Here is a 25,906-nt window from a genome sequence, read left to right on the forward strand (position 1 = left end):
GAGCAAGCACTTGGTTCTCCAGTCAGCTGCAAGAAGAAAACCTGTGTCGCTTGGTAGTTGTGCAGATGCATGCAAACCTGTTAAAATAAAGACAAAGCCTCAAACACCTGCAGAGATTAATCCTGAAAAGACAGAACAAAATACCGTGTATAGAGATTTGTTTCATTTTAGAAATAAATGCACTGCAGATAAAACCCTCTAAATAAAATGTAAACACTTTAAATAAAATGCTTTTTGACAGTATGAAAATGAACCATTTCTCAAGCTGTCTGTACTACTGCTCTTTAGGTTAAAAACTGCAGAGATAAACTGGAAACATGCAATGAGCACAGCTTTCTCCTGAATGCCTTCGGGTATATTTGGATTTTCAAAAAAAGATTTAAAAGAGTATGAGCTTAAATTTAGTGGCTCACTGAACCTTTTGCTGTTCTAGATCTCATGAAGTTACTAACGCTGCAGTTGGTAAGAGCATCGCTGATTAATTTCACATAAGAAATTCTTCTCGTGACTTTTACATTTGGTACATAAAGCATTACAAATGCCAGCTTCCTTATATTGGTGAGAATACAATGACTTATGAAACTACTGAGAATACAGTAATTCCATGACCACACCAGTGTTGACTAGGAAAATGTTCACATTTCTTACTCACAGTAGAAGCCATATTTACTAGGAAAAGCATCCAGCAAGTCTGGAAAGAGCTTGTTACGCTGCAGAAACCATCAGGGGCCAGGTTTCAAAGAGTGTCTTAGTGGTCAAAAAAGAAGAATTTATATTCCAAATTATATGTGAAAGTTCTGGAAAAAAAATCTATTATGAGGTTTTATTTTTATACCAGTAAAAAGAAAAAAAATACTTATTTACACATTGAGTTTGAGTGTCAAGCTTATATATTGCACCCAAAAAGCCCTCCAAATTCTTCAGTTATTAGGGATTAAAAGCTACAGCTGAATTACATTTCTTGGAAGTCTGGAAGCATGAGACAGTATTTCCATGGCCTGTAGGTTCCAGAATTCTCTCCCAAGCAATGTTTCTATGATATTATGCTGTTTGAGTCAGATCTCCTGAGGCTGATCAGCTCAGTAGAGAAGCAGAAATCTTGGCTGATATGCACATGGAGCTGTTCCAAATTAACTGGTAGAAAACTGGGAAAAACTCAGTACTTGTGAAAGACTAATCAAAACCAGCCCTAACTAGGGGAACCCATAAATGTAATCCACACTTTATGCAAGAAAATGAGCCACCCAAATCATTAGTTTGCAAGTCCTGCAATTCTAAAAAAAACTTTAACTAAAGCTCACCTCTTTGTCTTTACCACAGCCTCAGTCCACCCCTCCAGTGAAGCACACTGGCCCATCTGGCTCCAGATGTGGCTTCACCAGGGCAGAGTAGAGGAAGAGGATCACCTCCCTTAACCTGCTGACCACACTCTTTTTAGTGCACTCCTCAGCTGTGATGGCACACTGCTGCCTCATGGCCTATCTGTTGTCCACCAGGACACCTAGGCCTTCTTCCTAGCAAGTCAGCCCCTAACCTGTACCGACACACGCAAGTATCCCATCTGCCCAGGTCTCACTGAATGGCAACACAACCCTATGGTGTATCAGCCACTCCTTCCACCTTCGTACCATCAGCAAACTCGCTGAGGGTACACTCTATCCCTTCATCCAGACCACTGAAGACACTGGACAACACAGACCCCAGTACCCTCCTTTGTTCATCAGAACAAGGTCCAGATGGACATCACTTCTCACAGGCGCCTTCACCACCACCTACACCAGAAAGTTACCTTTCACATACTGCAGGAACTTCCTGCACTGTGTGTCTGTCAGCAATGCTTTTCCAGCAAAGCTAGAAAGTAGTAGTAGGAAAGCTGGAGCACCCTCCCCCACAAGGGCCTAATGCCTGTGCTCACAAACTACTTTCAGCTGTCTGCAAGCCTTATCAACTTCCTACTCCTGATCACAGGCACCTGTGAGTGCCTGTAGTAAACAACTGTAATGATGTCACCTATATGAATGTGCCACAATTCTCACTCATAAGCTTGCCATTAATTCATCACTTTCCCCTAGGCAGAGCTTGATCCATTCCAGTTGTTCTCTCACATAAAGAGCAACTCCACTACCTTACCTTGATGATCTGTCTTTCCTAAAAAGAACACAGCCATCCATATCAGTCATGTAAGCTGTCCAGGGTCTCCATGATCACAGTGAGATCATGGCTCTGTGCCCACACACATATCTCTGATTCTTCCTGTTTATTCCCTATGCTGCACACTTTGATGTACAGGTGCATCAGAGAGAAAAGGGAACAGGGGATGTAGGTTTCTCTTGAGAAGTGCAAGAGGTTCCCAATAGCTGTATGTATCCTTGAGGGGCTGGCCTTCTTACTTATCTCATGGGAGGCAGCTAATGAACATTTGTCACTGTTGTGTCATGGCAAGTTGTGGCACTCTCTTGGCAATGTCCCACATCTAGGCTTCTGGAAGGCAGCAAACCTCTCAGGATTTCCTATCAAGCAGGCAGAAAGAAGCCCTGGTGCCTTTTAACAGGGAGTCACATGCTTTAGGAAAAAGGAATGGTATCTTTCTTAAAAAAAAAAAATAAATAAAAACCTCTATCTGTCAACAGAGAACTTAAGTGCTTAGATATGGTGCACAGTGGTCTTTTTATAACTGTGTTTTTCTTTCTGTAATTCTCTGCGTGAGACAGATATTAGTCAAAACAGTAATTTCTGTTTGGGTTTTTAACCAGTTTAAAATGAAATTTCTCTGTGAGTTTCAAGAACACAACACCTGAGAGAAAGAACAAGTTGTTTCTCCAAAAGGCAAAAAGGCATAAAAAATTGCAGCATTTTATCTCAGGTTGATTGGAGTTTGTGTGAATAATCTATACAGTCAATTATATAAATACATAATTTCATCCTTACAGATGTAGAAATGCTAGTTGTCACTAATCTTGGGCAATTGAATGGATCATTTAGCAATCAGTGAAAATTAATGTGTTTATATATGCAAACATCAACTTTCTATCACTGCGAGTTTGTGGAGTGCTAGTGAAATGGCTTTTAATAATATATTTTTCACTCTGCAGAAAAGAAACATGTATATCAGCATTCCAGGGGAGCCACGATGAAGGAAATATCAAAATGTATAACTACAACTATCAGTGATTTACCAGGCAGCATGGTTCACAAATTCTTCTCCCTCTTTGAATCCTATGCAAGTGTTAGCAGCTCTGTCTGGGGTCTGAATTCTTTTATGGCAGCCACTGCACAGCCCAAAGATCATCTTCTGGGGATTTGTGCCCAAAAGGATGCACCAGCTAGAACAGAGTAAATCTGTGCTATCACTTCTTTTACAGTGAGGAAAATAAGACAGCAGAGATTAATTATCATACTTGTGGTCACACTGGAGCCTCTCTCAGAGCTGGGAATTAAGCAGTTTTCTAAGTTCTACTGCAGTCAGTTCATCACAAAAGCATCCTTCCCTACAATTTCAAAGTCAGTGCTGTTGAAAGCAGCATATATAAAAGGGGAGGACAAAACAAGTGGGAGCTACTGGAGGATGCAGGGAGCAGGAGAGGAGTTTGTCATAACTGTTATGTACTGACACTATTTTAACTTTGCATTCGTATTCCACTGCCAAAGGGGAAAGTAGTATGCTTCAGCAATCAATACTTAAACAGGGATGAAGAATCTTGTTTCTCTTGTACTGCAACTTCCCTTCCTCCCTGAATACTGTTGCACAATATCAATGTTAAAAAGACTGTCCATACCTCTCCAGAAGTTTATATCTCTCCATCAGTGACTGGCAAATAGCTGGGACTCCTCTGCTTCTGTTTTTCCAGCTTACAGACAGTGTCTTTCATTCACAAAATATAGTCAATTCTGTTAGTGAAAGCTGTATGAAACTTTGGTTGCCAAAGTAAGTTCTTGATCACTTCTTGGCATCAAGCAGAATTAATTTAGTATCCCTTCACCTGCTGCCTTTTGGTTTCAGGTAAGAGACAAAAATCTATCTTGGCTAAAGAGGCTTTAAGTCACCTAGAATCTTAAAAAATGAAGAGCAATGCTGCTAGATTTATCCCTTTGTTGGGCTACATTTTCACAGGTGTAAATTACTATTGTCAATTTTTAATGACTCGTGAGGGAGGGAGGGAGTTCTGGTCTTTTATAACAGAAATGTGCTGACATATACTTCAGATGAGAAATGGGATGAAAGAATGGGAGGTGCTCTGAGTTAGAGCTTATGAAGAAAATGGTGAATAGTTAAGAGTGGGTTGTACTTACAGAGCTGGGAATGTCACTTGTTGTTTATGTCTTCTTTATACTTTCTAAAAGATTAAGAAAAAAATTTATTACTTTCTCTTTATAAGTAAAACAAATGCCAAATCGTGTCATTGTCTGCTTGAATAAGAGAAGAGGGAGTTATTTCTTTATTTTGATGCAGTCTACAACAGAACTGTGTCAAATGCTGTCAGCTCCATTGATGTCCATTAATTTGTTCATATCCAGTCACACACAGCAGATGTGTATTACAGACGAAAGCTTCAAGTTCATTAATACTCAGATTGGATGGTTTCTACAGATAGATGATTCCATCTTGCCTTCCTCATGGAGAAATTCCTGATGATGTCAGTGCAAGCACTTATCATAGCAAAACGAACAGAATTTATTGTGGGACTGAAAATGATATGGCGAACAGCAATGGGCAGTGTCACTTTGCAGTTTTCTGAGTTTATCTAGAATTTTAGAGGCTTTTCTGCCTCTAGAAAATCATTTTTTATTCTCTCAGTTGATACTATTAGAGTTTAACTATTGGTGAAAACAAATAATGCTGAACTAAAGCTTGGAGCTTAAAAACCACCCACACACTGTAGATTAATATGCCAACATAGGCGTTTCACAGTGATAACTAGTAAGGCAAAGAGCATCTGAAATCAAATCTAAGCTGTTGAGCCTTCTCTGTTGCTGGTCTCTGTTGAAGGAATGATGCTGTTCGCTCTGAACTGCCAGAATAAGCAATCCCCACAGCAGACAAACTGTTATTAGTGCAGACTGCAGCATTTGGCCCATGGATCTGAATATTGTAACTGTTCTTGTATCCCTTTGTATTGCACTTCCATAAAATCAGAGATTACATAAATTAACAATGGCAGCCAAAACTGAGAAAAACAAAATTTGAGAAAAGTGATCAATGGTAGACAGGGAATAAACTGTTGCAGTTATCCAGTTCATTGTTTTTTTCCCGTAAGTCTTCCCTCCACACACTGCTGTCTGCAGAGTTAGTGGGGAGGAAGATCTAGAAATATGTCCAGCCTCATTTATTTACATGTCACCTCTCATTAAACTGTCGCACAGGATAATTTACCACACTAGCAAGGACATACGCCTTTCTTTCAGGATGAATTTGTGCAGCCTTGGTAATTATGTGTACTTTTTAAGTAGTAAAGTTCTGGAGCAGGATTCATAATTTCAGCAGCAGTCATCTGTCCACCAAACGAGACTGCAGGAAGGGTCTGCTGTACTTACACTTCAGATTCACACTCTTTATAGATAATGATATTACAGTAGTTTTGACTACTGTCAGCATGAGAAAATACAGGAACCCCTTTATCTAGCAAAAGATAGGAGTGTTTTTCAGCAACACTGATTGCCTGGTTAGACTCACCTCCTTTTCATAAAAGCCCACATTTTTTGGACTGGGTTGTTCAGTTATCCATGCTGAAAAGCATACTGCTTGCCTACATATACCTTGCTGAATGATGCAGATTGATTTCTTACAGTAATTGACTCCTGTTCACTTTGTCCTTGAACAACTTCCTATCCCAGGGAACTCACAAGTTCAACAGCTGTAATTGTTCAAACTTTATGAGGAAAGATTTTATGTTTTTACAGATAGCTGAAATAATCTAATAACATAGCATCAAAAGTGATCTTTGTATTACAAATACCTGGCTTGGAAGGAGCCCTTGCTTCTAATAACATTTTCAGATCTGCCAGTTAGTTTCTTTATAAACACACATAGTTCTGTTGTTTTGTAATTCTTTGTCCAAATATCTTGCAGAACAAAGCCAAGGAGCTTATAGGAGTTTTTTTAAATCAACATATTTGTATCATTCAACCATAACTGAAATCAGTTATTTTTCTTATCAAGCTGGCGTGATGATCTTTTGTAAATGTTTTCGAATTTAACCGAGCCTTGTAACAGCCCATTCAGTTGTTGTGCTTGGGACTGTTGTCACTCTGACAGTCTTGGAGTTCATCTACTGCTTTTGCTGTTCTTTTTCCCCATAGTCCTTTGAAACTTCCTTGTTGTTTCAAAACTCATCAGAAGTTAAACATCAGCCAATTCTTTTAAAACGCTTGGTAGGAAGTAAACCAGAACTCCCACTGCGAGCCAAAAATGAAGGCATGAGCCAAGGTGTGGATTCTGTTTCTAACTATAATCACTGAGTTTTGTAATATCTGGTAAACAATTTAGTGGAAGACTGTTCTGGCTATTTATCCCGTCCTCATACTTGGGCCAGTGTTCTGTTTCAGACCTGAAAATAAACTTCTCTTTATGAAGGCAGCTGTGGAATCAGTCTAAGGTGTTTGCTGCCTCACTGTACTATTCAGGAAAAATGTAAGTGGAACTGAAAGACACAAGGTTGTCTTGTTTTCAGTTGGTTTTTGTTTGTTTGTTTGTTTTTTAAGAATGTTTTGATTTGTTGTGTTCTGGTTGTGCTCTGTTACCAGTTAAAGCATTTCCACTGAGTAAATTTGTGTCTGCTCAGTATGAATGAGGGCCTTTTACGCAGCAGCAAAAGAGAGACAAGACTTTTTATTAGCTGGAAAAAAAAGCAAGACGTACCAGGAAAACAGTGTGGGGGCTATATTTTGAAAAGGCCCAGCTTTCAACTAAATCCCTTTTATTTACTGTACTTTCTGTTGCATTGACCAGAACAAGGTACCAGTAAAAGAACCAATAACACTGTACAATAGCACTGATAAATAACATTTGCCACAGTAGGAAGAATAATAAATTAGTAAATAAATGAGCTTAACAGGAAGGTTTGTGAATACATTTGCCTAAATAACCACTGCACTGGCTGTACCATGTGACTGTATTGCCTGAGATGCAGCAAATAGGTAGCCAAGAGATACTGGCTCTTGTTGGAATAAAAAACTGTTGCATCCTATAATCAGATCAAGGAAAAACACTGAATCATGACAGACATGATCTGAAATCCTCCTACAACACCCCCAGTTAATGTGTCCAATTCTGGTTTCACTAATACAGCCAGTCCTGAAATGTGTCATCAAGGAGATGAGAGTGGAAGGTATGGGATATAACTAATTTTTGTTCTTATTAAAAGAAAAAAATATGCTTATAATTTGGGATACAGACAACAGCGTGACCTGAAAAACTGAGAATATCTTCCACTCCTAGCACTTTTGCTCATGTGTCCGGGGAGCATGCCAGGTTATCATTGAGCAAGGTCATTTTATGAAGAGAGGAGAGGCTTGAAAAGGAAGCACAACTGGTGTTGGAAGTGGTCATGATGCAGCAGCTCTGCAAACCCAAGGAGCAGCATAGGGAAAACATGAATAGGGAAAAACAATAGTGAGGAAAGAGAAATTGGAGACAGTAGAGCTAAAAGGGGAAGAGGCACATAATTCCTTTAGCAGACATATTTCTGAATAAACTAGGCTGTAGTGTAGGACCTCTCAGCCTGCCTCGTGTGGGTGAGGCTCATACAAAACATGACAGTTTCGTGGGAAATGAAACCTGGTGTCTATCAGGGAAAGAAAGGGAAAGTTGCACCATGACATTCTGACCAAAAACTTCTTGCTGACTACTCAAAACATATAACTATAATGCAGTGGAATAGGACTTGTTTGAATAGGCTTAATGCCATGCGGCATATTTATAACCCATATTTATAGTAAAAATATCAGTGAAATACTAGACGATGTCTTGTTTAAAACCTGTGGTTATCCGACCTAGAACATTTTATTTTCTTGCCCTTGGCATGGCTTGGTGAAGGCTCAGCCTTGCCTGGGATAGTGGCTGTTGTTCTGCCTCACTTGTACACAAGCAGGCAGCACGTGCAGAGGAGCAGGGGGGCACCAATACAGTTTTTCTCAAGAACTCACAACAATTTGTTGGCAGTATCATGAAAGAATTCAGGTATCCTGACTGGCAGTACCATTGTGTAGACGCTACATCAAGCTCCTTGTCTGTTATTCTTAGCAGGACTGCACAATGCAAAGTCTCTAATCAAAATCTGGGGCGGGGGGGAGGGGAAGGAGGTGGGGGGAATTTGTTTGGGTCCTGAACAAACCTAGATAAAGAGGAAAGGTACTAACCTCTGCACGAATGTGACTGAGCAAGTACATTCTGTTATTTGTTCCAGTGAGTTGTATAATCCTGCTTCCCAGTCATCCAAATAGGATTTTGCATTGTCAACATGTTTTTTCTTAATAGGATGATGCTATGAACTCATGTCCATGCAGGAGTGGAAAGCCAGATTATATGCCTCAGGAGATTATGTATTTCATTTTAGCTATTAGTGAAATCTCTGTTTTTTCAACAGCCAGGCCGCAGCCTTGGGGCAAGTTTACAAGGTGTTGTGCCTCATACAAGAACTATCACAAACTTCTGAGCAGCCAACTATTTAGAGCAACACCTAATTGCTTTAAAATAGTCTCAAATATTCATTTTCTGGATGAAATATTACTTTCATTAAGACTTACTAATACCCTGTAACTCTTCTGCTAATTCAGAAATGTGCAGTACTAAACTCTTGGCAATATATCTCCCCTTCTAAAGAAAAGGGGAGGGGGGGGGGGGCAATCATACATTGCTTTGCCAGGTTTCAGGCTTTGTTCTGTCTCAGTACTAGTGAGATGGAAATTACAGCTTACGGTTAGCCTAAAACCTAACACTGAGACAGGATTCATCCCAGGGTACTGAAAGAACTACATCAAAGAGGGGAGTGCAGGTGTAGATCTGCTCTCTGGTGACAGCAATGGGACCCAAGGGCATGGACCTGTGTCAGGGGAGGGGCAGCAGGGGTTAGAGACAGGGTCTGCACCAGAGGGCAATGGGTATGGATGGCCCTGAGCTGTAGGAGTTCACGGAGTGCTTGGACAGCACTCTCAGACACAGAGTTTGAGTGTTGGGTGGTGCAGTGTGGAGCCAGCAGTTGGACTCCATTCCATGATCCTTTTTCCTTCCAACCTGGAATATTCTGTGATTCTAAGACTCTATAGCAACGCTTGTTAGAAGAATTCTTGCAAGAATTTTTGTAAGAATCAAAGATCCAAAGGATTAGATCTTTTTGGTGTTTTGTTTTTATGTTTTGTTATTCTTTGTTTGACTAACACAGAAATCACACTATCTTCACAATACAGTCTGCACAGACCACATTGGCAGTATTTGGTCACTTATAGTACATACACTTGAATCTCACAGACTTCACTGCTTCATCTTTTCTTCTGTTTTGACTTGCATCAGCTCTAGGACAGGGGAAGAAGAGTGGGCAGGAAATGGGAATAAAATAGTGTGCTCTGTTATGCCTCTACAACCTGTTACTTACTGCACGCATGACTAAATGGAGCCCTGGGTTGCATTTATTTCAAATATGGATGTATGCTTCTGAAGCAGCAAGCACCAACCATAAAGAGGAGTGGTTGTCTGCTTTCTATACTACCTGGCATTAAGAGGAGAAGACAGAAAAGTCTTCAGTGGGAAAAAGAAGAGCAGAGAGTAATAATATGTGACTTGGATGTTGATTTAACTTGAAAGAGTTGTGTTTACATTTGTATTTATACAGACAATGATCAGCAGAAGAGAGACAAACTGATGCAAGCCTTTGAGAAATATAAGAAAGATCTCATTCATGGTCTTCATGCTGCATCATTCAACTGCAGAAATATTTCTCTAGGCCAGCAGAAGGTATGTGATATTCTGACAGTGTGTAACTACCTGTCACAGGGGTAATATCAAGTCACACTGTGTTTTCACCTATGCTGCAATGAGTTAATCACATTTCTTGCTAGTTTCAGCAGCTATACTCTCATCATGGCCTACACTGTAGATCTACAATGATAAGTGCCTATGTCATGGACAAGTACATGACTAAAATGCGCCCCTGTAACATTCACAAACCCACGTCATCTCTTTGTTCCTTTGATAAATAGGATTCAATTTTGTGTTGAAGCAGAATTTTTAACAAAGTATTACTTGGGTGCCTGGAAGACAAAAATTGAATGAATTTACTGCACATATTATATAAAAAAAAAAAAACACTAAATCTGTATGATTTTTATCGAATTATTCAATACAATATTGAATTATTGTATTGAACAAAATACAATAACATCATATTATTTTACAGAATCCTCTGAATCCTAGAATGGTATTAATTGGTAAAAGCAAGATACTAAAGAAATCAATCCTAATTCTTTATATTCTGCCAGGTACTGGAGACTGTACAAACTTGTGGTAGCATGAGTAGGCCACTTCTTTACCAAATTCTACCTATGGATCTCAATGCAATAGGCAAAGTTATCCAAAAACATTTTGTTCTGCCATAATACTGAGTCTCTTTGGGGGCAAAAGTCCCTCAGCAGACTATATTTAGATTGTAAAATGTTCAATTTGTTTAGAATTATAGTATGTTACCACTAGATTACCAGTGACACTATTTATAAAGTAGGTCATCCAGTTCAAACATCTGTATTATTTTGATTTGTAAAATCTTGGTTCCACTGAGATAAATAACAAAATAGATAGACCATAATTTCACTGATGGTATTTATGCAGATGGCAGAGGTTCTTTTGGAATTCAAACTCAGAAAATGGAGCTCACCTGAAAATTTCTTCAAGGAGAGTGAGTAAAAGATGCCATCCCATCTCCTACAGAGGATTGCCATGAGAATGATGATTTCCAAGGAAGGAAAAATCTCCCTTCTTAGAGCCCTGGAAAAAGAAAAGTGGAATTTCTGTAATTTCCCAAGAATACTTGTCATTAGAAACCTCAACTTTGCACAGAGAAGGAAGGAAAAGGAAACTAGGAAAGGGACATGTTAATGACTAGCTGTAGCGCAGTGACAGTGTTGCTTTACTCCTAACTCATTTAGACTACCTGAAGCAGTTTGAAGGCTGATTCTCAAACTTCCTCCTTAGCAAATCAGTTTGTAAGGGGCACTGTCATCTGCAGATTGCTTTTGTGACTTTTGGGGGGGTATTTTGTTCTTTAACTTGCAGGTGAGGTGTTCGCTGTTGGAAAAAGGCCACCTATGTTTGACATCTGCTCGGAACAGCTATTCCAGGACAGAGAGAGAGCAGCCTCCCCCTGTATCTTTTCAGTCGCTCAGTTCAAGAACTCTGTTGCCAGCTTCAACTGCAAGGAAGACTGCTCAGCTTAGTTTGTGTCAGAATTCTGTTCGTGCCTCTGGTAAAGACAAGTCATCTGCTTTACCACTCCAACAGTCTCATTTGCATTTAAACAGCCACAACAAGAAGAAGGCATTTCGAAACTCTTCAAACAAAACATGCTCTGGGGACCTCCTTGACAAACACTCAGTTTGCTTTACAGAAAAAAAGCTTTTTACCCCTCAAATCTTAAAGACGTCACACCAATCTTATCTCTTGAAGCACAGGTACTATAATCCTCCCCCTAAAAAGAGCTCATCTCCTGGCACACCATCACTCAGATCAGCAGATGTCAGCAATGAAAAGGAAACAGAGTCACACAGGTACTTTGTTTATTCATCAGTTCTAAAAGCTAAGTAATTGTAATGTGACTTTCAAACATCTCCCTTTTAAGCTGAAATAGTTTTCATTGTGCATTTGATCTTTCAGGTTCTTAGAAGACACACATGTGAGACCAAACTCAGATAACTTCTCTCCGTGGACAGTTGAGGTTGGTATACCCAGTTTGGTACAAAGAAAATGGATGGAACTCACTATTCATACAAAAAAAGTTGTCCTGCTTGCATAGAAAAAAAGACAAGCTACGTAATCTTTGGGGAATATACATTAAGAGCAGTCATTAAGATTGCAACTGAGATATCTAACATGTGGCTGTATAGGGTCAAATGTCTTCTACAAACAAGATAGGAAAAGTTCAAGTAACTCTCTGAGAAACTTTGGCATTATGCAATGCGAAAAACAGTATCTTAATTTTAAGCAGTCATTTCACCTTTTGCTTGATTTGCAGCCTTTTCACTTCGTTGATCTAATAATTTAGGGCCCAGAAAAACCCTAAGTGCTAAGCACTCAGCCTACAGTCAGACTGCAGTATGCCATACAAAACTTTATATTAATATTGCACTCTACTAGTTACCGGGGCTTTTAGGATGAATGGGCAGTTGATCTAATGAATTTCAGTGCTCTTAGAAATAAAAGGTGGTTATGTGCAGCTGAAGCCATGCATGCTAGAGAGGTTCAGTAGAATTCTTTGGCCTGTTCACCCCCTTGCAGAGCCAGTGTTGGATTTCCACACAGCTCAGGCAAGGCATCACACACCTGGTGTGCTAGCTCTCTGCTAGCTGGGATTGTTCCATACCATGTTCCAATTACCAGACTTTCACTTTAAAACATTAGGAAAAAGGCTCCTAAATTCAATCATATTCCCATTTCATAAGCAAGGATAATTTCAGTATCTGTCTCTCGTTATAAGTCTACTGTCTGATTTTTAAGGATATTTAGCACATCCTTTTAAAGAAAAAGGTACCTTATTTAAATAAACTCTCTAAATATCTCTGATTTTGCCAGAACTTCTGCTTTCCTATATAGTGTTTGCACGTTTTTTTCTCATTTCCATTTCTGCCAACATGAACCTAACTAGTAGAAATATTCTTTCTTCACATGAGTGACTGACACTCTAGACATTAATTTCACATGAGCAGACCTGTCACTTTTGTATAGTACTGCAGTGATTTTTATGTATTATAGAATCAGATCATTTCCTCTGGTTCTCTGAAGAGAAATATAAAATGTTAACATAAAGATCATTGAAAATCTGCTTTTCTTCTTTACCTGTTTGTGGCAGAACTGTGAATTATGGATTCCCAATTCTGAAATGACACTTTTTCCAGGACTACAATTTGAAGAAAAGTAAGTTAAATATTTTCTTGTTCCTTCTAACTGTTCCTAAGTTTAGAACAAAATGTTAAGGTAATGGAAAAATGAAAATAAAAGGAACAAGAGTTATTTACCAACACCCATATGTGGTGAGCAGAAGTGACTGTTACAGATACAAGATTCAGCCACTTGCTCAGGAGATGTAGAATGAGAGAATTGGAAAAGCTGTTCTGAATTATGCCACCCAGTCCCCTCTTACCGTAGGCAAAATACATAATAACTAAATATATTACATATATATATAAATAATTAAATAATATAACTAATAATTAAATAATTTTGTCTTATCTATATGTCCGTTGGGACTCCTTTTCAGGAATTGATTTTTCATGAAAGATATAGATACCTTTGATAATGAAATCAATGTACTAAGTTAAATTAATGAATTATTATAATTAGGAAGTTGACCGAAGAGCTTTGAAAAGCATTCATTTAAAAGAGCATGAACCCAGACAGTAAAAAATTGTGTCCTAATAAAGTGGTTCATCAACTTTGAATATGTTGGCATGATTCCTTATTTAATTTAGTTACTATAAAACTGCTACTGCTGTGGGTTGTACTGTAAACCTTATTTGTGTTCTGCATATTTCAATGAAAGATGTTGCCATTTTATGTATTTGTGTAGAGAAGAAGAGTGCCTTCTTTTTCTTCAAGATCTTACAGATGACATTTTGAGTAGAACTTGTTTCCACGAGGAGTAAGTGCTTTGCATTTCTTATTTATTTTTCTTATTTCTACATCATTGCCTGGCCAGCATTTTAAATAGGAGGCACTTTGAGAATTTACCCCAAGTGTTCAGTTTGAACCAAGACAACTTCTGTCTTGGTCAAGTGCTGTGCTTAATGCTGGAGAGGTGCTAACCTCCTGATGTCAATCAAACTCATTCTGATACTACACCAAGATTTTCTAATCCCTAGGGCTCTTTTTATATTGTTTTAAGCAGCCGTTCATATGGACGGATAGTTTGTTTCCTGAGCAAGCAGTTAAAGGTTTTTTCATTCTAAGTGTAGCAGTTTTCAGGCTACCTTTGGTGCCTGAATTAGAAGTGCTTATATCAGGTTTCCACTTGAATTTTCTGATTACACAGTGAGGAACAGTAGCAGTTTTGGAAATCGCTGTCTCAACAAACATTGAAGAGGTTGCTGATCTTCCTGCCTGCCCATACACAGAGTTAAAAAGAAGATAACATTAAAATAAATAAAAGACTCAAGCTGCTGTGTTTCAACCTCCAAACTGACAGGAAGAGTGGTATATCTCAGAAAATAAGTCCTTCTTCAACAGTAAAAACCAAATGGAAGAACCAAAGAACCCAGACTTGTTCCTAATTGCTGTGACAGAAGCCAGGGGTTGTGTGCATGCTCCATGCTGAGCCCAGCTCAGTGTTTCAGGGCACAAGGTTGTCCATGCTCAGGATTGTAGGATGAAAAGACCAACCTCTTGACTTCAGGTGTGCGCTCTTCCCTTGAAAATGAAGGTTACTAAAAATATATGAGTAATCATCTGCAATTTTCTTGCGACATTTCTGTAACAGAACTCAATTTCTCTGCAGAATTAAAAGTGAACAATCAGTAGCGGCCTTTCATTTTAATTCCAGAGCTGAATTACTAAATAGATCTTTGAGACAGATCTTTGTTCTAGAAAAGAAACAACTGATGGCCTTAGCAAACCTGCAGCAGGTTGAATATGATAGGCACATATTTTAAAATCTCCATTTATTTAGGCAAGTCCCTCTACAGACAATGATCAATACTTTTGCAATTCAAATAAGTAGCATACAACCAAAACAACCCTTCTAACGCCTCTACCTTCTAACACTTCCACTTCTAACACTGCAAATAAATATATTCTTTTTATGACTGTGTGAAAACCCAAGCACTGGGTTGGATTTAACTAAATTACAACTACAGAACTTGGCGACGTAATTTCCCTGTCAGTTAGATTTCCTTTTTACAGATGCACACACATCACAGTGAGCACACCTTTTGCTTGCAGCCGGTCATACTATCAGGAAAAATACTGAGTGTTTTTTTGAAGGCATCTCTCTTGCCCTACTCCACCTAGTTAACACAACTATAACCATGAAAGTTCAAACCCTGGTGTTTCCCTTGAAAGTTACTGAAAAAGCAGCCCGAGAAGAGGAAGGCCATGAAAATGGTCTAACGTGTGTTGGTTGAAGGCAATTCAGAAATCACCTTCTAGTAATGCAGTTTCCTGGACAAAGGAACTACAATTAATACTGAATCTATAATGCTGCTTACAGTAGCCTCCCCAGCTTCACCCAGTTAACAGGTGGAGGGACAGTGCTTCACAGTAGCCACAGAGAGATGTAGACCCCAACAAAATACAGAAGGGAAGTACTGCATTGCCATGGAGAGCACCAGCACTCAATTAAATGCAGAAACAGGAATTGGAGCTATATACATGAAAGACTGTTCCTGTCAGAGTCCTTGCCAAACTGCATGCACTTGGAACAACCTTACAAATGTTTAAGACTTTATTTTTTTAAATCAATTTACAGCTATGATACAGAAGGGGGAAGGAGGTGGAACAACGCTGAAAAGCTGGGATATATTTTAAATGATCTGAAAGACAGGCTGAGTGGTATTTTTCATTTGAAAGTATATGATCATTGAACAGGTTCTAGCTTTTTTTTTCCCACTAATGTTCTTTTTTATTATTTTAAGGGTGTTAGAAGATGTATTTCAAATGCATATTAAAAGTAAGAGGCATAACCTTGATGAGGTAAGCAAAAAACATCCATTAATAAATACACTGTCATCTCCAGCAGAAATGTTGTATATCAATGCTGAGCAACACTTTACAGCAAATTGACTACTACACAATTTAAATACAAAGCAAGGAGAAACTACTCCTACAAAGTCAGCAGGAAGGTACTTTCCGTGGAGGACTGGTGAAGAGATTTTTCTCTACAATTTTGTGCATTATTCTAACAAGGTTTCCAAAAGGCAGATAAGGTACTTACTGTGGAGAATGGCTTTAATTATATAAAACCTGTTTACAAAGAATGTTTCTTGCAGCAGTTTTTTTTGCAGCAACTGCAACTTTCTGTAGAAGAACAGCAAGAGAAAATTGTAGGTTGTGACTAAACCCAGTAAGAAAACTTTGTTCTTTAACAGTTCTCTTTTAGGATTTTGGTCTCAGAGCAGAATAAAACTCCAGAGTTCAACATTAAGGCTCCCCATGTGGTTCCTGATAAGAATTAAACACCTCAAAGCAGTCATCTGAATATCTCATATGCTGAGAGGAAAGGTATCTTTGTAGAGACGACACAAAATGGCAGGCACACATATGTATCCACAGTCCTCTCTCTCTCTTGCAAATGTGGCATCTTATTTAGGATGGACAAAAGAACATCTGCCTGTTTTAATCCAGATCTTAGAGCCCTCTCCTGAGAACATGCTTATAACTGCTCTTTGAAAAGCCTGAAAATACATTCTGTTTTCCTTTAAAAGCCATTTACAAAGATGATAGTATTACTGGAGTCTTTGCTATCACACCAGAGTGGCTGAAGCATTCCCCATGAAGCATGGGGAATATCTGCCCCAGACTGGGAAAGCCCAAATCCAACACAGCACCTTGTGAACAAGAGCATTTCGCTCTCCAGGTTTTGAATTTCTTTCTCAGTGCAAGGTAATAAAGAGGAGTAAAAATGGAGGCAATATACATTGAGGTCGCAGCACTTATTTGAAGTGCACTCATTCCACACATCTCACCATACAGGGAGTGAGAATGCTAATTCCAGCCTTGAGAGGGATTTTGTGCTTGAGTCCTTCATAGAATTATAAAATCACAGAACGGTTTCAGCTTGAAGGGACCTTAGAGACCATCCAGTTCCAACCCCCTGGCAGAGCTGCCTCCCACCAGATCAGGCTGTCCAGGTCCCTATCCAACTTGGCTTTGAATAACTCCAGGACATCCACAACTCTTTTGGGCAACCTGTTCCATTGACTTGCCACCCTGGTTCTAACTTTAATAAGGCATTTCAACTCTTCTTATAATAAAGAGGAGTTCATGGTCAGAGGTACGGACTTCGCCTTCTAAAGCTCACAGTAGATTCAGGTGGGAGCATTTTCAGAAACTGTCAATAGTGTGGTATTTAAATGGGCTACCTCTGCTTAATTGTTTTTTTGTAGATTTGCAGTGCTGCCTTTTAGCATTACACTTTCTCCAGCAGTAGGCATGTGGGAGTTACACGTATGTTTTGCACACTGAATAAATAATAATCAAAGGCATTATAAAATAATTAGAACATGGAAGGTTATTTTGTCTTTCACGGTGATGTGATTAGTAGATAAGCAGCATTTTGGTATCTATTTAGATGCTGGCCTGGCTGACAGTAAATAGCTTGCAAGAGTGAGAAAAAAACCTGAACTGAAATTTAGTTAATTTTGAGGGAACTTTGTGGGGAAAAAATAATAAATCAGTAACAGCACCTCAATTTGAGAAGATTTGTAATTTCCATCTGACAAGAGGATGCTGAGCTTATTTTTAAGGTCAGCACCTGCCAGACTGATTGCCTTACAGGTAGAGCTGAGAATAGTTTAACAGGAGATAGAAGGATCTCAATTCCTTCCAGAAGGATGAGTTTGCATACAGCAATGGATTATAACTGCATCCTATCACAAAGTGTGATATCTTGTGTTTTCTCCTGCAAAAAAAAAAACCAACAATTTGACAAAATATCAGAACAGAGGAATAAAAACCTAAGTGTCAGGTAACATAATTAAAGGATTTTTTTAAAACTATATAGCAGCATGTTAGTCATGCAATGGAGAAAGGAATAAGACCCAAATTGTCTCTACATGTTAGAAGGATGTAGCAGGAGGAAGAAGGTTCTTTTGATCTGTAAGCATAACTTAGACCCGAAGGAGCTTGCAGGCAGTGATATTTGTTAGTCAGGCACAGTTCCCTCAGGAGAAATAATGGAAGTTAATTGTTCTGAGACTTGTAAAAGAAGATTGACCAGTGGATGGAAGGGAGTTCCAGAGGGGACTTTTTAACCTACAAAAATATTTTTTTCTCTTTTTGTTTGTTGTCTTGAAACCAAACTCTTTCTATTCACTATTGCTGTCTTCTGGACCAGCTAGACAAAATAGGAAGATGGAAACATCTGTCAAGGACTTCATAGTGTTTGTTTGACCCATGCTGGATGTTTGCCAACTTCTTGTTTGGGTTCTTGTTTCGCTGGACTCTGCTCTTCTGTGTAATTTCTATCTAAAACCAACACCCCTCTGCAAGTTCCTACCAGCATTTAGCCTAGCATAGCATCAGAGACTGCTCCCTAAAAGAACTCTACTCTGGCCTGCTGCTAGTTTGTGCATCACAAAGAGTGCTTAAACCCATCTGACTGCACTAGCTGACTCAATACTTGTTCAATTTGCTTGCACTTGGCCATGCATCAATCAAGCAATCCCCTCCTCTTACAGGCAACACATGGCTGTTGCACCTGTAGCCTCGACTCCAGAAAAAGGGAGCAGTAGTACCATCTGTCTTTCAGCAAAAAGGATACACACTTGCATAGGATGTGATACTGGGATTGAGAGGAAAAAGAAGCACTTGATGGCCTAATGCTGTTAAAAAAGACAGAAAGTATCTGCAGCGAGGAGGTAGAGAGTGAAGAAAAGACTGCAGGAAACACGTACAGGGAGATAAGGACAGCTCCTCAAAGACAAGAGCCATTTTAATGACTCCTTAGCACCCTCCTCCAGCTGCTCTTCCCTAGTTACCTGTGTGGTACAATTATTGCTGTAAAGTGGGCAGCTTTTTCCCTGGACTCCAGCCTAAGACTGCCTTCAATATGGTTCATCAAGGTACGCCTAAAGAGCAATTTTCTTTGCTCAGAACCTACTGTTTCAAATTGTGTGCCCAGGAGAAAGTCCTCCTAGCCAAAGTTAATTCCTGTGGTTCATGGTGTTTTACCATCCCTGCAGATTGCATTTTGTGGTCTGCTTGCATTGTTTTCACCTACTGAGGCTGAAACATATTCCCTTATGTTTTAGAACTACATTGTCTTCTACAACACTAATTAAGAAACTGGAGAGCTGCTGTAGCACATTTTTACAGGATTCCCCCATTTCCTGTACTAATTAAGTGGATTCCACATAGGAGAGAGAAATTTTCCTGTGGGAGACTTTACATAGATACTTGCTCAAAACCCAACTCCAGGCTGCTTTATATCTGTATAAGCACTAGAATGACATTTCAAATATAGTGGTGTCACAATCTGATTCATACTGATACAATTCAAGAAGCCATCAATTCCAGGACAAATATTTTCTTAAGGAGAAAATAATATTGGTTCTTGCTGAGATGTATAAGTAAAAGACCAGTTCTTAGAATTCAGAAGTGGAGAAAAATGTCATTTCTGAGGTTGAAATAGACACTACTGAAACAATTCAGGAAACTGATGAGAAACTAACACAACACCTACAGACAGGGGCCTGGTGCTGTTCTGCCTTCCACCAAGCAAACTGTTCTAAGTAAAAATTATTCCTTTTTTTTTTTCCTGGAATTTTATCATGTAAATCCAAAACTTGCCAAAGTAGTAATATCTGATATGTTGATTTTGGGAGGACAATAAAATGCTCATTTCAGGAGCATAGTGTGAAAATACCAGATTTATCTCTGGAGAAATGGAGGTGGAAGACAGCAGAGACATAGCATTCAGTAGCATTTTAGCACAGTAACAGTAAGGTATAAGCAACTCAATGCCACAGCAGCAGAGAAGATAAAGGTTCACCCTTCTTTGACCAAATTAAATGATTTGCTTTGATTACTGAGCAAGTACAGCACCAGTGACAAGACGTGGGAGGAGGTACCATGGAGCTTTTGACTGCCAGTAGTGAAAGGTCTATTTTTCCATTTCTTACGTTAAAAAACAAACCACCAAACAAACAAAACCATCTCTTTTGATCTCTTTTTGTCCCAGCACTCTCCTGAGTCACAGAAGTAGACTCAGAAGAAAGCAACCTCTGCTTAATCCCTAGCCTCATCTCTTATATGTTTGCTGTTCCCCTCTTCAAGTGCCCCTACTTTGTTTAATGGGGTTGCCTTAGAAGGAGATATATCAGCAGAGAAGTGTGGTTTAGGATACTAATGTGATAATTGCTGTCTTTATCATCAAAGTGAACAAGCAATTTATCAACAGTCACTTTCAAGCACTGTGTACTGTTACCATTTAAATACAGGGTTTTTTTTAGGATAATTGGATGTTGCACATGGGAAAATTTCAAATGTAAACCAATAAAAATAAAAATGACTGTTCTGAAATTAGCACAGGAATCAAGATTATTCTTCTCACAATAAATAATCTCATTGATCTCATTTGTAGAATCTTCCCTCCAAACCAGTACTGACCCCGTGGCTCCAAGACATACAGAGGGGGAAACGTCTTACAAAGCAGACCCTTTTCTCCATAGAGCCTGAAGTAGGCATTTTCTACTTTAACAAAGTAACATTGTTAGTATTTATTCTCACCAAAATTTCTGGAGTTTCATTCTTAAACCTCAGAAGAAGTTTTAACTGGACTTACTCATTCACTGCCTGGTCTGGCAGCATGTAAGGTATACTGACACATTGCTCTACTTCTCATTTTTTGTGCATGTGTGCAGTAGCAAATAGTCATCTCTTCAAGAACAAAAGGTACTTGTCTACATAAATCAGGGTTTCCACACATGGAGGCAACTGGAAAAATGGGTAGAAAATGTAAACAGATGACCATCACTAAACTTGGTCCATCTCACAGCCAAAGGACACATGCATACCTTCACATCTGTATAGCTGACAACTTTGATTAGTCACTGAAATCAAGCACAATCTGTTCTCCAGGTCATGCTTTAGTTATAGGTCAGCAAGCTTCAAGATCAGATCTAGTGTGGAAAAGAAAAAGGGACATTTACGAAGTGAATATGCTGGATCGAATCTGCTGACTCAGCTCTGTGCAGATCTGACAGCAAGCTCTAGTGTCTTCAGCATTCCATAGCCTTGAACACTGTACTGATTCTGCCTTTTTTTGTTGTTTTTAGTTTTCTTTTAAGTCTCACTTAAGCAGTTCACTTGAAAAATCATAATACAAATATAAAATTGCCTTTTAATATCTACAGAGAGTGGTCTTCTGGGCAGGTTTTAATAAATTTTAGATTATTTCAGAAATTACAGCAAGTATTTATTTAATGTCATGGAGGACAGGGACTAAAGTTCTCAGTATTCTTATTTCTCCATGTCAATATCAAGTTCACAAACCTCTCAAAAGAAAAACGAACCTCTTGACATTGAAGATTGCAAACATCATCTCTTAGTTTCAAAAAACACCTGTGCAGAGATGTATTGGACCCAAGGTATGGGAACTGCCCCATATTTTCTTATGCCAGAGCTGAAATCTAAGCTAGAAGCGTGAGACAGTTTTGAAGCAATGGACTTTATGAGTTTAGAGCTCACGAAGAGTGGATCATCATCCCTATCATCCCTACTGTGCTTCAACAAGAAGAATTAGTTTTCTGTTAAAGTGATTAATATTCAGTGATCACGATATTGACCTTCAAACTGAGGTTGAGCTTAAAGATTTTCCCAGTAACTTACTCAGAATCTGATGAGCTTCTAATTCCACCTTTTTCCCTTCTACACGACAGCACTTAGACTCCCTTTTGTGTCATGAATTGTCACATTTGCCTTCCACAGAACAGGATGGTTTGGTTTTGGTCGGCTTTTCCACTTCTGCTGTGTTCTAGCTTCTGTGCCTTGTCCCAGCACTGGATGCAATCTGCAGGGGGATTTAGCTAAAGAGAGTTAAACCTGAGTGCAAAATTTCTTGCAAATGAAGGATAACATCTCTGAGACTACTTTAGTGAGCTAAAGGAAATAAATGAATAGGTTAGAGGCAACAAAAGTAAAACATCTACTTAAACGAAGCCTCACTTCAGGCTTTTTCTGCAGTTAATTAAGTATTGAGGAAAATGGATGTAGAAAGCACATTTTAAAGCAATGAAGTACTGCCAGAAATCAAACCAGCAATTGGAAAAGAGAGCAACTTTGCTCTCTGGCACCTGACAAAATAAGATATTTGACAGGGAACAATATGTACAGTACTGGTTAATTGAGAGGCAAGGAGAAGAATAATCACAGATGCATTACTGAATTCATAGAAGTTATCTCCAGTATACCACAGGGATGATACAAATTTGTGGAGTCCTCCTGACTGCTCTAGCAAGCCAGCAATCTCTTACATTCCCAGCAATATTTTTGCATTGTACCCTAGGCAGCAATGCAGAAATAGTGACTGAATTCTCTGAAAACGAGAGACTTGCCTTTAAAACGACTTCCAGCACATATTTTCTTCAGCTAGAGAAGAGACAAGAAACAACTGGGGAAGAAATCCTCATTGAATTTTGCTCTGTTCACAGAATTCTTTTCTAGAGCTTTTCAAAGCACCCCTTACCAGTTCCTATGGGAGGCACTGTGGTTATTCCACTCTCAGTCCTGCAGCAGGTTATGCTGACTGTGTTTTCAGCATCAATATTGGAGCAGACAGGATGCCTTCAGATCTCCTGTCCTTCAGCACTGTAGCCAAACACAGCATCAATGCTATGCATGAACTGAACTGCTTTAGAAGCTCTGGCACTAGTTTCACAGCAATATTCTATTTACTACCATTGATTCACTAACCATGTATTTGTCCTGTATAATTTTAGCGTGTCAGGAGGATGCTTACAACACAAACACCATGCTGTTGTGTCAAAGAAGCCAGTAGTTGTGACTGAGACACCTAAACAAACCAATCACTTGGTATCCTTCAAATTCTTATGAAGAACATTTTGTTTAGGGGATGTGCAGTTAATGTGAGATCACTGTTTAGATTCTCTGATATAAACTAATACTTCCAGGTGTAACAGCCTGCCTCACTAGATTTACTGACCTGAAGATAGTGCCAGGAGACAGAAACTTAAACAAAAACATACAGGATCAGGTAACCCAAGTTAAACAAATTGCTAAGCAAGTATGAGATATTAAGATCTCAGAATCACAAAATATAATTCTTGCCCTCTGTAACTTCTCATAAGAAAATGTCAAGAAAAAAAAAAACCCACAGGGATGGGGTATCAGTCATCTCCATTGCTACTTTGAACCCATGGTCTGAACCTAAGTTAATTAAAAAGGCTTCCAACTATGATGCTCTTTAGAAGAATTAAAGTCTTCAGTCAGTGCCAGACAACGACCAAAACCACACACATTCAAAAATTAGCAACAGAACTCATTTTCAGCACAGGGTCAAAAGAATACAGAACATTTATCTTTGTGTATAGTGAAAAAAATTGATGCACTCTCCAGTCAAAATTAATAATTTCCCACTCTGCTATTTTGCCTCCGAAAGAATGCAGTCATCTGATGTGGATACACAGACTTCACAAAAATGTCTGTCTTCCTTCACAATAGCAGAGGCACTTACACTGCATTTCATGTGGTACTCAGCAGACCTTCTTATACGAGAACCATGAAACGCCATCCAACGCCAAGTACAGATTCTCACTAAGCTTTCATCTAACTTCTAAAACTCAGCAATAGAAAAGCAAAATGCTGAAAGATTCTGACTTTTCTGTGCACTCATAAATCATCAGTGCATTCACCTAAGTATTTCAATAGATGAAAAGAGTACATTATTTGTTTGCTTCTTCGAGGTAGACAAATAAAACAACGTAAAAAGCCAAGCAGATGTAGCCATTTTTTAGCTACATCCTAGTTCTGTACGGTCCATATAATTGCTGAACTCTACACTAAAATAAAGGTTTGACTGTGCACCTCTGTGTCTGAAAACATGCACATAACAAAGATATACCTATCCTCTATCACTGGATAAATATGTAGATCACTCCAAAATTAATGCCTCCCATTTGTTTCCATGGAAACTACAACAGATACAAAGGGCACAAAACCAATATTTGATAAAGCAAATTCTCAGCTACAAAACAACACTTTTCAACACAGTCACCACTGTCAGTTGTGCAATTTGCACCTTTGGAGGTGATCCTCAGTTTCACACCTCCCAAGAGGGCATCGTTACTGGGAAAACGTTGCCCAGGCATTCCATCTTTCATTGGCCCAAACAGATGGGAGTCAGATGTCTTCAAACAGTATGGAGCCTGGAATTATCTCGTTACAAGAGGAAGATTGTCTTCTTCTCTGTCCTGACTTAGAAAGCTTGAGCTTTCAGCTTATTGTGATGTAGAAGTCAGAGTTAATAGCTTGTTCAGATTGCAGGAAATCCAGAAGGTTCGTCCCTTTCCTGTCTCAAAAGACAGTGCACATCAGTTTACCCACTGAGGGCTGTCTTGATCCTTTCCTTTGGTGGGGATTTCACATGTCACCACTCCATGGACTGGCATTTTGAGTCTATCTCATGGTGGTGACATCACGTTATCATCAGTAATGATACAACCCATTTAACTGTCACCTTCAACCTTGTATTAGTTCAGTTGGTCCTGACAAACTTGCACATGATGTCCTTTCTGCTCTTGTGTATATGTGCAACCCACCTGGTGCAAACTTTGCAATATTCCAGCATTGCCACCATTGTTTTCAATGTATTGATGTTGATATTCAGCACCATACACAGTTCCCTGGTAACAGTCCACCAGTTCACACAGATGAACTGATCAAGATGCATGGCAAAGTGCCCTTAAGAAGCCACTTCAGAGAGCAGCTTAGGCCCACGCTCAGTAAATGTTGACCTGGGAGCATTTAAATTACGGCAAATGAAAGAGTAATTCAAACTCTGCCCCTTAACAATAATCTTGGAAAAGCGGCAGCCAAAGAAATAGCCTTTAATGTTTTTCTTTCATTCCTAGGTAACACGGCGAAGAATAGTTCAAAGTCTAAAGAAAGAACTGAACATGGCAACTCAACTGGATCCTTCCATGAGCAGTAACAGAACACAGCAAAAGGACACAAGCATTATGGCAAAATGTTTTTAGCCTACAACTTTGGCATTTCAAAGGGCATCCAAAATTAGTAAGGATAACAAGGTATATTGTATAAAAACCAATTACAACGTCAACCTTGGGCAAACAGGAAAACTAGGAAGAGATCCAGCTAATGCACCTTCCTGTAATGTGACATAGCATCACTATGACAACAGTCTGGTTAGTGTGCTGAGAACAATGCCAGAGCACCAAAGACTGCATTTTTACAGGGACTTCACAATCCAAATAGAAAGCTAGATGCAAATGTCCCTTCGTTCATTCCTGATAGCTCACACCATCAAAACACACTCCCTATGCAATCCTCTTACTACCAATCCTGATGAGGCATCTTGACTTTCTCCTATCACACACTTGATTTACAGATGTTAGAAATTAAGTTTTAGATACAGCTGTCAAAACCTTACATGAATTGTGACCTGAAGTCTCATTAGTTGACAGTAGGATGTAGAATATATAGTTACATTTTCAAGTGATTTAGGTATTCATTTAAGTAGTTTAAGAGATCTTTAAAATATTTTAATTCATACCCAAAAAACTAAGACTAGCAATTATTACAGTACATAGAGGTAACTGAGAACAAACAGGTATTGTGATCTCCCAAAATGCAAATATTTCATGCTTATCAAAATCTAAGAGCTTATAAAACACAGCCAAATAGAAAAGATGTGACTACGAGAGCCTTAATTCTTTCTTCTAATAACAATATTTACATCATTAAAAAATAGTTGCTTAAACTTTTCTGCTTAAGATTAAACAGCTTTCTAAAGATAGA

General features: G+C 38.9%; 1 protein-coding gene across 1 annotated transcript in view; it reads left to right on the forward strand.

Annotated features, from left to right (window-relative positions):
- Positions 1–25,789, forward strand: part of LOC136047612 (spermatogenesis-associated protein 7 homolog) — a 47,867-nt gene extending 22,078 nt beyond the window's left edge. The window contains exons 6-12 of the mRNA XM_065734884.1: positions 9,825–9,946; positions 11,261–11,751; positions 11,858–11,918; positions 13,050–13,114; positions 13,767–13,838; positions 15,826–15,883; positions 25,000–25,789. Coding sequence (XP_065590956.1) covers positions 9,825–9,946; positions 11,261–11,751; positions 11,858–11,918; positions 13,050–13,114; positions 13,767–13,838; positions 15,826–15,883; positions 25,000–25,125 — 995 coding nt within the window. The 3' untranslated portion in view covers positions 25,126–25,789. The remainder of the gene's footprint in view (positions 1–9,824; positions 9,947–11,260; positions 11,752–11,857; positions 11,919–13,049; positions 13,115–13,766; positions 13,839–15,825; positions 15,884–24,999) is intronic.
- Positions 25,790–25,906: the final 117 nt, after the last annotated feature.

Source organism: Cyrtonyx montezumae, unplaced genomic scaffold, assembly GCF_038088225.1.
Source record: "Cyrtonyx montezumae isolate F1298 unplaced genomic scaffold, pur_monq_1.0 scaffold_0, whole genome shotgun sequence".
Classification (NCBI taxonomy): Eukaryota; Metazoa; Chordata; class Aves; order Galliformes; family Odontophoridae; genus Cyrtonyx; species Cyrtonyx montezumae.